Below are 13,094 nucleotides of genomic sequence, written 5' to 3'. Positions count from 1 at the left end.
AAAATGGGGTTATTTTGGCTCTGATGCAGCCGCGCCTCTCTGTCTGCTGTCACTACGCTGTCTCCAGCAGTGTCCCACCCACAGCACCATCTGATTGGTTACACGCTCTGGTTACACGCAGAGCCACGACGGGTTACAGCCAATCAGCAGTGAAAGCTGTGCATGCACAGTGCTCACACACACGGCAGAGAGGAGAAAAGGTTTTGTCTGGTTTGGTTTCGAGGTAAGTTAAGGCAGCAGACTCTCCCGAAATTGCAATAAACATCCCAGTCCTCTACAACTCACAACTATAAGTGACATTACTGTGAGCCCATTAACGTTATATAAACATAAGCGGCAACTCTGCTCGCAGTCCGGCGTCCAGGCATGCCTGTTAATCACTCGAAACAAGGTTGCTGATAATATCGATATAGAAATAGTCCGTAACAGTAGAAGTCTGTGTGTGAGTGAGAGTAAAAATATATAATTCTTCTTATAAATCTACAACTGCGTAATGCGCTATCCAACTGCGTAACCACGGAGCCCCTCGAGCCCTTAGGCTTTAAGGTTAAGGCTGATTAGCTTTTAGCGAGTTGAGTAAAAGATTAATATTTCAGTTCAGTTCAGGAAAATTTTAGTGAGCCATTTATTTTTTTAAATTGTGTTATGTTGCAAATCTGATAAGCTGTTGCGTTTATTAAACTTCCCTTCATGAATGAAGTTAAGTGTTGGAGTTTGTATTATTCAAAATTCTGACGCCAACCTTTTCCCTTTTTCTGTAAATTAATATTGGTTCAAATATCGGTTATCGGCACCCTTGACTACTAATAATCGGTATCGGCCCTGAAAAAAAACATATTGGTCTATCTCTAGTCAATATCCATTGACTTACTGTCGATGTGTTGCGGCTTATGCAGTAGTTTTGAGGCTTTTGCGATTGTTTTGAGGCTTTTGCGATTGTATGGTGACTTTTGCATTTGTGATGGGACTTTTGTGTTGTGGCATTTGCTATTGTGTTTTTCCGTAGCAGAGTTAGACAGGAAGGTATTGGAGAGAGGGAAGGACCAGCAGCAAAAGACCAGGGGAAGGAACTGAAGGAATGAGCCTTAATGGTCCGCGTTCTAGCCGGTCAACCACCGGGGAGCCCCAAATATCAATATTTGAATTAATAAAGTAAGGCGCTCTAAACAGTTTTCCCTGCTCCCAGCATCGCTACTCCAAGGCTCCTGGAGGTGGCGCTCAACACATGAATGAGGGAAACATACGCGTGAACATGACTCAAGAAAGAAATCCAGCAATTCACCTTTTTAGAGTCACACGCACACAGAGAGCAGCAAACACCCTCCCTCACACACACGCCTAACCACCATCCCCCTCCTGTACCTGTGGTCTGATGCCAGTGAGGAACCTTCCGGAGATGAATCCCCCGGCGGCCGGCGACGGCTCGTATGGCTGGTAGCACGGCAACGACTTCCCAGAAGGCATCAGGGGCGGGCGACGCCCCTCCAACTCAATCTGCCCCAGGAGGCATGAAATCTGAAACAGACAGACATGAATGTGAACACACACACACACACACACACACACACACACACACACACACACACACACACACACACACACACACACACACACACACACACACCCATATTAATTACAGAAGTGCACTATGGTGACAATGAGGTGGTGAATGGCTTGACATGTGTTCCAATGTGTTCCTCTGTAGTTGAGCGTTGAAGGCCAGCCTAGCTACCATTGGTGTAACGGAAAGATTGATCCCCCACCTATGCTTCAAGTTCAAAAATCCATATCACTCTAAATGCCATCAGCTAGGGTGCCCCCTAAACCGTCTAATTCTTTTGTTTGTTCTAGTCGGCTCAAAGTCGCTCGGTCAAACGGTCAGGATTTAGGTGGGAGGATATATACTCAAAATTTCACTCACTAATATGGCTGATGGATGGCTATGCAATTTAGACCAAATTACACGCAATGATAGCTTTTCCATCATATAGGTATCTTACCTACAGCCACTTTTAAATGGCCTACGGCAAGTGGATTAGCCTTTCACTCTCTGCGTTAGATCTCTTCATTGCAGACTTATGTTAGGAAAACAGTAGCCTATATTTTGACATCGTCATCAATTTTTCACTGCATATCAGTGTGAAGAGCATCTATCTGTAGAGGCAGTGTGTCGTTTGTCAAAACAACCAAGGGTGATATATTCCAGTCCTAGCGTGTGGTGACTCAGTGACTTACTGTCCCGAGCTTCCACATAAACAATGTAAAAGGTTGTCTGGCCGAATGCCGTCTGGCCGAATGCCATCGCCCCCCCTCCATCAGGAGCGGACAGCCTCATCGGTGCAGGGGAGAGAGGGTACCTGCATGGTGTTGACCGAGGAGCCCTTGGCCCCAGACTGGACCATCAACTGGAGGTTGTTGTCGGGAAACGACCTGTGGAGCCCAGCGGGCATACAGACCTGGACACGGACGGACAGACAGACAGACAGACAGGGGTCAAGGGCTGGACACTAAGGACAACCAACAGACTGAACAGTAGTGTAGTGTTACTGAACAGTGTTGTAGTGTTACTGAACAGTATTGTAGTGTTACTGAACAGTATTGTAGTGTTACTGAACAGTATTGTAGTGTTACTGAACAGTATTGTAGTGTTAATGAACAGTATTGTAGTGTTAATGAACAGTATTGTAGTGTTAATGAACAGTATTGTAGTGTCACTGAAATTGTTGTAGTGTTAATTAACTGTTTTGTAGTGTTAATGAACAGTATTGTAGTGTTACTGAACAGTATTGTAGTGTTACTGAACAGTATTGTAGTGTAGGTGAACAGTAGTGTAGTGTAGGTGAACAGTAGTGTAGTGTAGGTGAACAGTATTGTAGTGTTACTGAACAGTATTGTAGTGTTACTGAACAGTATTGTAGTGTTAATGAACAGTATTGTAGTGTTACTGAACAGTATTGTAGTTTTACTGAACAGTATTGTAGTGTTACTGAACAGTATTGTAGTGTTACTGAACAGTATTGTAGTGTTACTGAACAGTATTGTAGTGTTACTGAACAGTATTGTAGTGTTACTGAACAGTAGTGTAGTGTAGGTGAACAGTAGTGTAGTGTAGGTGAACAGTATTGTAGTGTAGGTGAACAGTAGTGTAGTGTTACTGAACAGTATTGTAGTGTTACTGAACAGTATTGTAGTGTTACTGAACAGTATTGTAGTGTAGGTGAACAGTATTGTAGTGTAGGTGAACAGTAGTGTAGAGTAGGTGAACAGTAGTGTAGTGTAACCGAACAGTATTGTAGTGTTACTGAACAGAATTGTAGTGTAGGTGAACAGTAGTGTAGTGTAGGTGAACAGTATTGTAGTGTTACTGAACAGTAGTGAACCAGGGCTTCACCTTGTTGATGCCATTGTTCACTTGGTTGGCCACTTCCTTGAACTTCATGTCGGCCAGGTTGAAGTCCCTCTGGTCGGGGTTGAGGTGGGCGTCCTGCCAGCGGCCCCTGGCCTCCGCAGGGTCCACGTTGTCGGGCAGGTTAAAGGCCATCTGCAGGGCCTGCCCGGTCCAGAGGATACAACAGACATATTACTGAAGAATTACATTGGCTTTGTTTGTACAGTTTGATGCATTTCAAGACACAGGCTGTATTGTAGGTTAATGTTGGTATAAAACAGAGACAAATTATATACTTTGTCAAATGCGTTTGTCCCGTTGCATGCACTTCAAGACACAGGTGACTGTGGTGTGTGGAGCCTGTGTTTGTGAAATATCCTCATTGAGTCGTAAATCCAACATAATCCCTCCTGAAGGGCACTCAAATTGAATGGATAGCACCTCGTTGTCTCACGCTTGAAAGTAAAATTCTCCCATTATACTTAGAAGGTAATAAAGCCGATCATTTGGAAGGCTGTTTAATTGGCACCAATGCTACCATAATTTACATTTGTGTGCAGGGCCTTTCAGTGTGGTGCTTACCAACGTACTCAGAGAATACAACCGGCCTTTGTGCACAAGGGATAGCAGCAACCGTGCTCCGAACTCACCCTGGTGCCGATCTTCTGAGACTCTTTGATGAGCTTTTTCCGCTGTCGGTTGGCCCCTGGCTTCACCAAAATGTCCTCCACACCTTAAGACACAAGACACAGTTCTCTCGACTGATCCATTGCCACCAAATAAAACAGAAATGAGACTGGAGACATGCTGGATAAAGACTCAGACGCATCACCCGGTGAAAGTCCAGTTCAAATTTGAGCTCCACCCAGGCACTGAGCTGATCATCTCACCTCAACCAAAATGTCACCAACACAAAAGCTACAGCGAGTACCATGGGGGTTTGTGAGATTCCCTAACAACTGACTTCACCCCAAACACAGGACCAAGTCTGGTGGAAACCACACTTTCACCCGACTTGAAACAGACGTATCACGTGGCGCCGTTAAAGTGCACGTGCACCGTGACATAATTCACGGCGCGGACATGTGACGGCGTGCTTGTGGAGGTGGAGGGGGCTGCCTACTCAGAGTGAAGCCCTTGTACAGCTGCAGGTAGGCGGTGAAGAGGCGGGCCAGGCAGGTGAGCAGGCGGCCGCCCGTCTCTCCGCCGTACAGCTCGTGGCAGCAGTGCACCAGGCCGTAGATGGACGAGCCGTAGTGGGCCTTGTCCAGCACGCCCCTCAGCAGCTCGCCCTGGCGAATCACCACCTGGGGGCGGGACAGGAAGCAGGAAGGAGGGGTGGGGGCGTGGGTAGGGTGGGCAGGGCGGATGTTGTCAGGATTACACTTTAAGATGAGCAATAGCAGATGTTGGGAGAATTTGTGTCAACTTGAAACCGGGGTCGCACAGACTAGGCAGAAGTCAAGGTTTACACAACACAGGTCTACCCAAAACACAGGTGACACAACACAGGGCTATGCAACACGGGCTACACAACACAACACAGGGCTACACAACTGTGTCCACTACAAAGCATTGAAGTGCTAAAGACCAACAGGCTGGTGGGTTACCCCGGTAACCCACCAGCCCCCACAGTTGGACTGGTTGAGGTCAGACCGGAAGGTGGGAGCGTAGCCGGGGGAAACCTTTCCCTCGAGCCGTAGCATTCGTCTCACCTTCTGTCACAACCAAGTTGGTGTTTGTTTGTTGTTGCGTACACAACTTGCAAACAAATCTAGCTGTAATTCCCTGACTTATAATGTTTAATCTAAAAAGATTGATTTAGTTCATAAGTTTCCCTTATTAATGAACCGGGGAGGCCAGCCAGCAAGTATCTCTTTAAATGACTGACCAGATATGAATCTCTACATGGGTATTTCATCTTCTCGGGACCCTTAAGACTTAAGAACATAATTAAGAATAACTAAGAACAGCAATAAAAGTGTAACAGAATTAGAGGCAACTAAAAACAGGGATCTTTAGGACCCTTTGCATTAAGCCATTAATGATAGAAAACACTGCAACATTAAAACAGACTCCAGAAAACTGAAGAGCCAACACTGGGAGCCAATCATGTGTTTACACATTGCCATATCAACTACAAGTGCAGCCTGTTTGGCACATCCACATCCTCTCTGGAGGCACAGATGGACACTAATAAAGACGCTGTGTACCGTTGAGTCACACATGCTATCGGGGTTGTATCCTGGCGCCACTCTGGGCGGGACTTGGATCCAGGACTTGCTGGGGATCTTGGCCATGCCGTTTAGGTTAAGCGGGAGGGCTTTCTCTGGTATGATGTTCAACAGCAGGGTAGACACCACCTACAGCACATACACAACAGTGTTTCATTGCTACTGTTAAACACACACGTCAACACACATTTATGCTCAACGTATTCCTGTTTGGTCGTGATGGGACTACCACTAACCAGGCCTTTTGGTTCCGAGGCTAAAAGAGAGCCACTTGTTATTAGTTTAGTTATGTTCCTCCAATTGTATTGAAGTCAGGAGCCACTTGTTATTAGTTTAGCTATGTTCCTCCAATTGTATTGAAGTCAGGAGGCTGCAATAGACCTGACATTTCCCGACAATAGTTCACTTAAACAAGGGGAGGAGTTCTGTGTCTTTTGAACACATGCCACCAACTTATGTTCATGAATATAGAAACTGACGAGGATGTGAGCACACGCCTGGTAAGGAACACCAGAGGCCAGGATGGATGTGTTTATACCGTAACGCCGGACTCTTGCCAACACACCACCGTACCCGACCTCCGGTTGGCCCAGAGCGTGCCACTGTGTGGATCCGGGAGCCCGTGTACCTGCTTCCCGGTCCACAGGTGCTGGGGCTTGAGGATGGTGGGCGGCAGCAGCCTGACGCGGCCCCAGCGGTCCGTCAGGCCCCGGTACACCAGGGCCGTGTAGTGGTCCCGGGTGAAGAAGCAGCCCCTCAGCGTCATCCTGGTGCCAGAGACCATGTGGTCCTGGATCAGGCCCGCCAAGGGCTTACCGTCCTGGGGAGACAAGGCACGCAGGTGTGAGCACGGCCAGAGGCACGTACTGGGACCGCCTGGACGCCAGCTTGAAGTATCGGGACGTCAGAATATAAAGATAAAAAGGGGAGAGGGATATGCTTTTCTTCTTGGACACTGACCGGTTACTGATGCTCGACAACTTTATAGCATTGTTTTTTTTTTTTATATGATTCAATGGACAGCACATACACATACACCTGAGTGATCGTTTTACAGGTAAAATACCCGTTTGTATACTGTGAATATTGGTTGTTGTTTTATTAGTATATATTATTGTTAGGGGCTCCGTCAATCACCATGTATTGCCATGATTAACTGTTGAGACCCTTTTGTTTCTACCCCAATGTGTGTGTGTGTGTGTCACCTTGGGCACCAGGTACTGCTGGTCGGTGCTGATCAGTGTGTAGGCCTCTGCGCGGGCCAGCTCACTCTGGGGGAAGTGGGCGTTCATCTCGTCGCCGTCGAAATCGGCGTTGTAGGCTTTGCAGTTAGCGTAGTGGAGCCTGAGCACCTACAACACCACAGATTATATGTTATCATGTCATCATGATCGCCGCTCGCGCCCTAGATGGACACACTCCATTAACAATTACGGGGTTTTGCTAAAGCTTTGATCCAAAGGGACGTCCAACCATTCATTCACACATTCCCACAACAGGGACACATCAACACGAGGCGCCGGGGACCGTAACAGCAGCCTTCCCGTTACCAGTCCGCCCGCTCTTCCCCCTGACCTACGGCTGCCCTACACCACAATGAACCCCATAGGGCACGGCGCCCCGCTCTCCCTGGGCCGGGCGTAAAGCAGGGCGTGGTCGACTCGCCTTCTCCCCGGGCAGGATGCGGGCGCGGTGCGACTGGATGGAGGGCCTGTGTAGGGTGGGCTGCCGGTTCAGCAGCATGACGTCCCCGTTCTTGATGTGGCGGTTCACCTGCAGCGAGCCGCGCGGTCGGCGGCGGAGGGAAGACACAACACGGGGGGGGGTTAGGTCGCGCCGCGTAAAGAAGACCAACTGTGCGTGGGTGTGTGTGTGTGTGCGTGCGTGTGGCCATCGTACGATCTTCATGGACATCTTTTGGCGGCCGGGGCAGGGCGTCAGCAGCTGCTTGGCCACGGCCTCGCGCTGCGTGGCGTCCGAGGGGGAGAGGATGGTCTTGCTGCCGTCCTCGTTGACGACGGTCACGGCGCCGGGGTGCACGTCTGGCCCGTTGAGCACAGCCTGCCGCAGCTCCTTCACGTTCCACGGCGTGACGGGCTGAGGGTAGGTGAGCCGCGTGGCGAACACCTGGGGAGCACAGAGGTCAGAGGGGGGGGGGGGGGGGGGGGGGGTTAACCGAGCCGTCTCTGATTGGTCGGGCAGGGGGAACGGGCGTGGTGTTTTGTTTGGTCAGCCGGATACGAGGTAAACAAAGCCGGTGTGATTTCGTGATTATTCAGCATTGCATTTTAATGACTTGGCATCATCTTTTTCTTTTACTTTACTTTTATTTATTCATACAGCAATTTTCATACACAAGGCAGAAAAAGTGTTAGATTCTAATGATTCTAACACTTTTTCAAACATTTTCAAAGTAGCCGACTTGGCTTTGTGATTTTGATGTTATTTTGATTTTGTCATTCAAGTGCATTGGGGATTTGAGGTGCTATACTGCCCCCTGGTGGCGGGAGCCGTGCACCGTCAGGGAACTGAGCACACAGGAAGTGGTGACCCCTTTTCTGCAGGGATTCTAAGCATCGTCAGACCCTGGATATCGACCCAGTTAATGAAACACTGCTCTGTAGCATGAACTGAAGTATTCAGCGATGCAATAAGCCTTGTGAGTTAATGTATAGTGTGTCTGGTCCTTAGCTTTTGTCCTGATAAATAGGTGTCAGAAGATGCAGAAGAGACCCAGAGACCCCCAGACTGATGAACACATGAATCAGGATGGAAGTGATCCATCCTGATTCATGTGTTCATCAGTCTGGTACTCAGTGGTGAATGTGACAGGAACGGAGGTCTGAGAGCGACGTACCATCGGCAGACCGATCTCGTTGGTCCCGATGTACATGTCGGGACAGATGACCGACCGCGCCGCAAAATCCACTCGCTTGCCCATCATGTGCTTCCGGAAAAGTCCCTCCTTCTTCTCCAGGAGCTGAATCAGGGGACAGGGGATGAAGAACAAGCTTTAGATATTTTGGAAAGTTGTTGCGTTGGGCTGCACTCGGTTGTTGTTGTTATAGTGGTGCAACGTTCACGTTTGTCGCCATGGTGTGTTGGAGATGCCTCGTACACCACCACTCTTGTGACTTTCGCTTGTAGCACTTACAGCGTTTCCGTTGGTCTTTGTGAGTCATTGGCTAGTCATTGATATTATTAGCTACATTAGCCTCTTTAGCAAACCTGCTTGAAAACAAACAACACAACTTTACATTGTATTGCACACACAGCAAGACCGTGGAATGCATAAGAATAATTTCTTCTAATAAGATAAGAAGAAATGCATTTCTTCTAAGATTTTATACTCATACTTTGCAAGGTGACCGGGGGTGACTTGGAAGTCGCCTCTAAATTAAACGTATTATCATGATTATAAATTGGTGACCGGATTAAAGAAGCAATGTAATCAAGTGTTTGTTTAAGAGCGTTTAAATATCAACATTAAAATGACCAATGTGGTACAAATACAAAGAAAACACATCTCTTTACGGGCGCAGCCATTTTGGTTTGTTGAGCCGTACGGTCCACCTCACTGAAATCGGTTGACTCTCAGAATCCCGAGTGGGACCGACCAAAAGGGGCCGTGCCTCGGTGAAATGCCCGAAAGAAAGCTGGGAGATTTCACACTTTGCATCTGGTGGGAGGTGGAGCAAGATGCATCTCGAACACACCATTTCAAATGGAACATGCTCAGTGGATGTGCCGACAGCATGACGACTGGTACCTGTTTGATCCCAGGGAACTTCTCCTGGGTGATCTTGTCCAGGTCGCTGTCGAACACGATGTTGACGTAGGTCTGCAGCCGGATCCACACGCTGTACAGCTTCTCGGTCAGGGTCTGTCCCTGGACCCCCTCCAGGAGGGCCATGTCGCGGGCCTTTTCCTCCACCTCCACCCCCTTGACACCCCCCCAGAGCCTTGTTTTAATGAGGGAACAAAGGAAAGCTTCTGCTTCTTCTCCTTCAGCACACACACACACACACACACACACACACACAGACACACACACACACACACACACACACACACACACACACACACAGCTTGTTTTTGTCCTATGTGTCCTGTATTTAATGTGTTTCGTTTTCTGTGTGTACTGTGCTTTTAGTAAAGGCCTAACAAGGGACAGGGGTTTCAAATTAGTCTTGACTAGAAACCTGTACGCATGGCATCTATTTTTTAGGTAACAATGAACAATGTATTTGTCCCTGCTCAATAAACTTGCTCACCAGGTCTGCCACCTGTTCCTCTTTTTCTCCCGCCATGAGGGTGAGGATCTGCTGGATGATCCTGCACTGCTTCAGAACCAGCTGCAGGTTCACCGTCTGCCCATTGGTGAAGAGGCGGTCACCCAGGCGATTCAGCGGCCGGTACCTGTGGGGTCGAATAAGGTGTGAATCTCCTACCGGCCAGGGGAACCCAGAGGCGATGACATTAGAGGGCCGGAATATAAACTAGGAGGTGGGTTAATCCGTGAGGAACTCGGAGTAGAGCCGCTGCTCCTCTGCTTAGAAAGGAGTCAGCTGAGGGGGTTCATCGGGTAAGGAGGCCCGCTGGGCGCCACCCTAGGGAGGTGTTCCAGGCTCGACCAGTGGGGAGGAGACCTCGGGGAAGACCCAGGACTAGGTGGGGAGATTATATCTCAACTCTGGCCTGTGAACGCCCCGGTATCCCCCCCGTTAGTGCTGATTAATGCGGCCCGGGAAAGGGGGGTTTGGGACCCCTACATCCTCGGATAAGTGGTTTGGAAGATGAGAATGAGGATGGTTCAGTTACGATGCCACCCCTGGGAAAAGCGACCCAGTGTTGCCAGGTGATCCTTAGTTTCCTCCACTCATCCACAGAGTAGTACCATAGGACGACTCAAAGGTGTGTGGGGGTGGATGGGTCCTCACCTGCAAGGAGGAGTCACCAAGAGGTCCAGGAAGAAAAGTTCAGGGTTGAATTCAGCCTGTAGCTCCAACTCAGGCCCGTGGTCCAGACCGAGAAACAGATTCTTCAGGAAGAAACCTGGAAAAGACACAAAGAAAACTCTTGTAATGAGGCGTGTGGACACCAAGGCCGTGTTGGAATTTGTTCACGTTCTTCATGCTCCCTAAATGTCGATCAGGTCACGGCCAGAGCGTAGTCAGGCCGTGACCCAGGATATTTTATTGTATTTTCTACTTGGTAGAAGTATAGTGTGTAATTGGGGGAGCTGAGGGGAAAGAGATGCACTGATGGGACATGCCAGCTCACCTTCCTTCTCCCATAGCTTGACGAGATGCTCTTTGGCGATCACAGGGGTCATGTAGCCCTTCTTCCCAGCCATGAGGTCCTCTAATGGGGCAGAAAACCATCACAAGCGTTAGATGACTCTCAGGACCATGGGTGATACACGCACACACGCACGCACGCACGCACGCACGCACGCGAGAGTTGATGCGTTCCTCACCCTCTCCGTTCTCCTGATCCTGAGTCATCGGCGGCATCGTCACGATCAGCTTGGAGTTGTATTCCCGGCGCACGGTGGACCGCCCGCAGCTACACCACAAACACACCAGAGATCCATCACTCTTCTACATGAACAGGCTGAACAACATGTCGTCCAATCCCAAACCCCACACCATCTGGGACCCCCACAATGAGGACGTTGCATTGGAGGCATCAGGAAGTCAAGTCAGTTACACAAGCAAGGTGCGGGAGAAGGCCTGGACCCCCAGGTTTAAGACACTTAGAGGATCCTTCCAGGGTGGGATTGCAACACACACTTAATGCAGACTTTCAGACTAGACAGGCTTGGAAGAACATTAACATGCCGGTTGCCATCTTACTTGCAGTTAGGACATTTACGGCCATTCATGAAGACTTTCCAAAATCTCTCAATAAGACTGCGCCTCCTTTCCACTGCGTGTTTAATCTAAAAAGAGAACAAACACAAACGGACCATACATTAGAAGCTGGACGATTTACAAAAAAATAAGTTGGTTATTGGAGGCATTTACTGTGGATGTGTTTGTGCTGACCTGTTGGCTCTGTTTTGCATCAGCAGCTTTGGTACCGATGAGCGCCTTTGTGAATTCACCCAGTGTCTCTTGGATGTCTATCCCAGAGGCCTGGACATTATTTTCAAGGAGCTAGGAGGCCCAGGCACACACACACACACACACACACACACACACACACACACACACACTTTGAAAACTTTCAAAAGAGTCAACACGAACCCAAGACAATTGTACACACACATTGTTAAAATGTAAGAATACCGAAAAGAAAGTGACGATCACAGACATTGATAAGAGCTGAATAATACGCTGTACATACCCACTACAGACCCGAATACCCACTAGAGACCCAGTTCAGGCCCACACACCTGGTTGAGGACATGTTCCACCTCGTAGACCTCCGGTCCGAAGCCGTGGTCCAGTAGCTCGAGCTGGTTCAGCAGCAGGTGGATGGCGCTTCGGGGGCAGGTGAGCATGTGACAACGCAGGCAGGATCCCCGCACCAGTAGGAACAGGGTCTGGGTGGGCAGGGGGAGAAGGAGGAGAGGGAGGAGGATCCAGGGAAGGATGAGTGGCAGTCTTATGAGACCATGGTGGGACTAGGAACGTTACCATGGTGACCATCTCTGGTTTTGCAGAGCTTTTGAGGTTTCCAAAGACGGTGTAAAGAATTTAAAAATGACACTTAGAAGGTAAACTAGAAGCATCACGCTAATGCATCTGCCTGACGGGTTTATCCAGACTGAAGAAGGATGACAGTGTGTGTGTGTGTGCGTGTGTGTGTGTGTGTGTGTGTACACTTACATCAAACAACATGGGGTTGTAGACAGGTAGTGGTAGGTCTACATGCCCAAAGTGTCCGGGGCAATTATTTGATTTCTGACAGCAGGTGGCACACACCTGAAAATAAAATGACACAAGTCAGAGAGAGCAATACTACTGCGGCATAAGGACCCTATCAGCATTAGATACAGACTGTTTATTCATGTACATTAACATGGATGGATGCATGCGCAGAGAGGGGGAAAATAAACCACGTGTTACCAGGAGCTGCTCTGGACACATCGTTAGTGGATACAGCATCAACTCTTTCTTTGTAATGCCTGATATTGGGATAATACAACACTATTTCCAGAGCTGCATTTGGTTTTCTTTCTTTTTCATACCTATGTCGTAGCTTAAAAATGTACAATGTATTCACATCCTAGCTTTTTAACAAGCAATGTATCCACGTCGTAGCATTTAAACAAACAATGTATGTACCTCATGTTGATAACTTGTGTTGTTTGGTCTCAACCCACCCCCTCCAATATAGGATTTATTATAATCCGTATAGATTTTATCATCTATATAACTCACAACGTTTGGTCCAAACAAATATTAAATGAGGAAATTAATGATAGTTTGTTTAAAATGGATGTACTTCATATAACTTTAGTT

General features: G+C 48.3%; 1 protein-coding gene across 1 annotated transcript in view; it reads right to left on the bottom strand.

Moving 5' to 3' along the window:
• polr1a (RNA polymerase I subunit A) overlaps positions 1-13,094 on the bottom strand; it is a 31,675-nt gene that overhangs the window by 17,276 nt on the left and 1,305 nt on the right. The window contains exons 3-22 of the mRNA XM_079744736.1: positions 12,459-12,554; positions 12,023-12,172; positions 11,673-11,783; positions 11,481-11,566; positions 11,102-11,190; positions 10,906-10,986; positions 10,563-10,677; positions 9,897-10,041; positions 9,392-9,565; positions 8,480-8,602; positions 7,522-7,749; positions 7,288-7,395; positions 6,828-6,974; positions 6,251-6,442; positions 5,602-5,751; positions 4,512-4,695; positions 4,039-4,121; positions 3,392-3,550; positions 2,358-2,456; positions 1,363-1,515 (exon numbers count right to left, since the gene is read on the bottom strand). Coding sequence (XP_079600862.1) covers positions 1,363-1,515; positions 2,358-2,456; positions 3,392-3,550; positions 4,039-4,121; positions 4,512-4,695; positions 5,602-5,751; positions 6,251-6,442; positions 6,828-6,974; positions 7,288-7,395; positions 7,522-7,749; positions 8,480-8,602; positions 9,392-9,565; positions 9,897-10,041; positions 10,563-10,677; positions 10,906-10,986; positions 11,102-11,190; positions 11,481-11,566; positions 11,673-11,783; positions 12,023-12,172; positions 12,459-12,554 — 2,673 coding nt within the window. The remainder of the gene's footprint in view (positions 1-1,362; positions 1,516-2,357; positions 2,457-3,391; positions 3,551-4,038; positions 4,122-4,511; positions 4,696-5,601; positions 5,752-6,250; positions 6,443-6,827; positions 6,975-7,287; positions 7,396-7,521; positions 7,750-8,479; positions 8,603-9,391; positions 9,566-9,896; positions 10,042-10,562; positions 10,678-10,905; positions 10,987-11,101; positions 11,191-11,480; positions 11,567-11,672; positions 11,784-12,022; positions 12,173-12,458; positions 12,555-13,094) is intronic.

Source organism: Pollachius pollachius (assembly GCF_949987615.1).
Source record: "Pollachius pollachius genome assembly, chromosome: 10".
Taxonomy (NCBI): Eukaryota; Metazoa; Chordata; class Actinopteri; order Gadiformes; family Gadidae; genus Pollachius; species Pollachius pollachius.
This window is presented reverse-complemented; position numbering and strand designations above follow the sequence as displayed.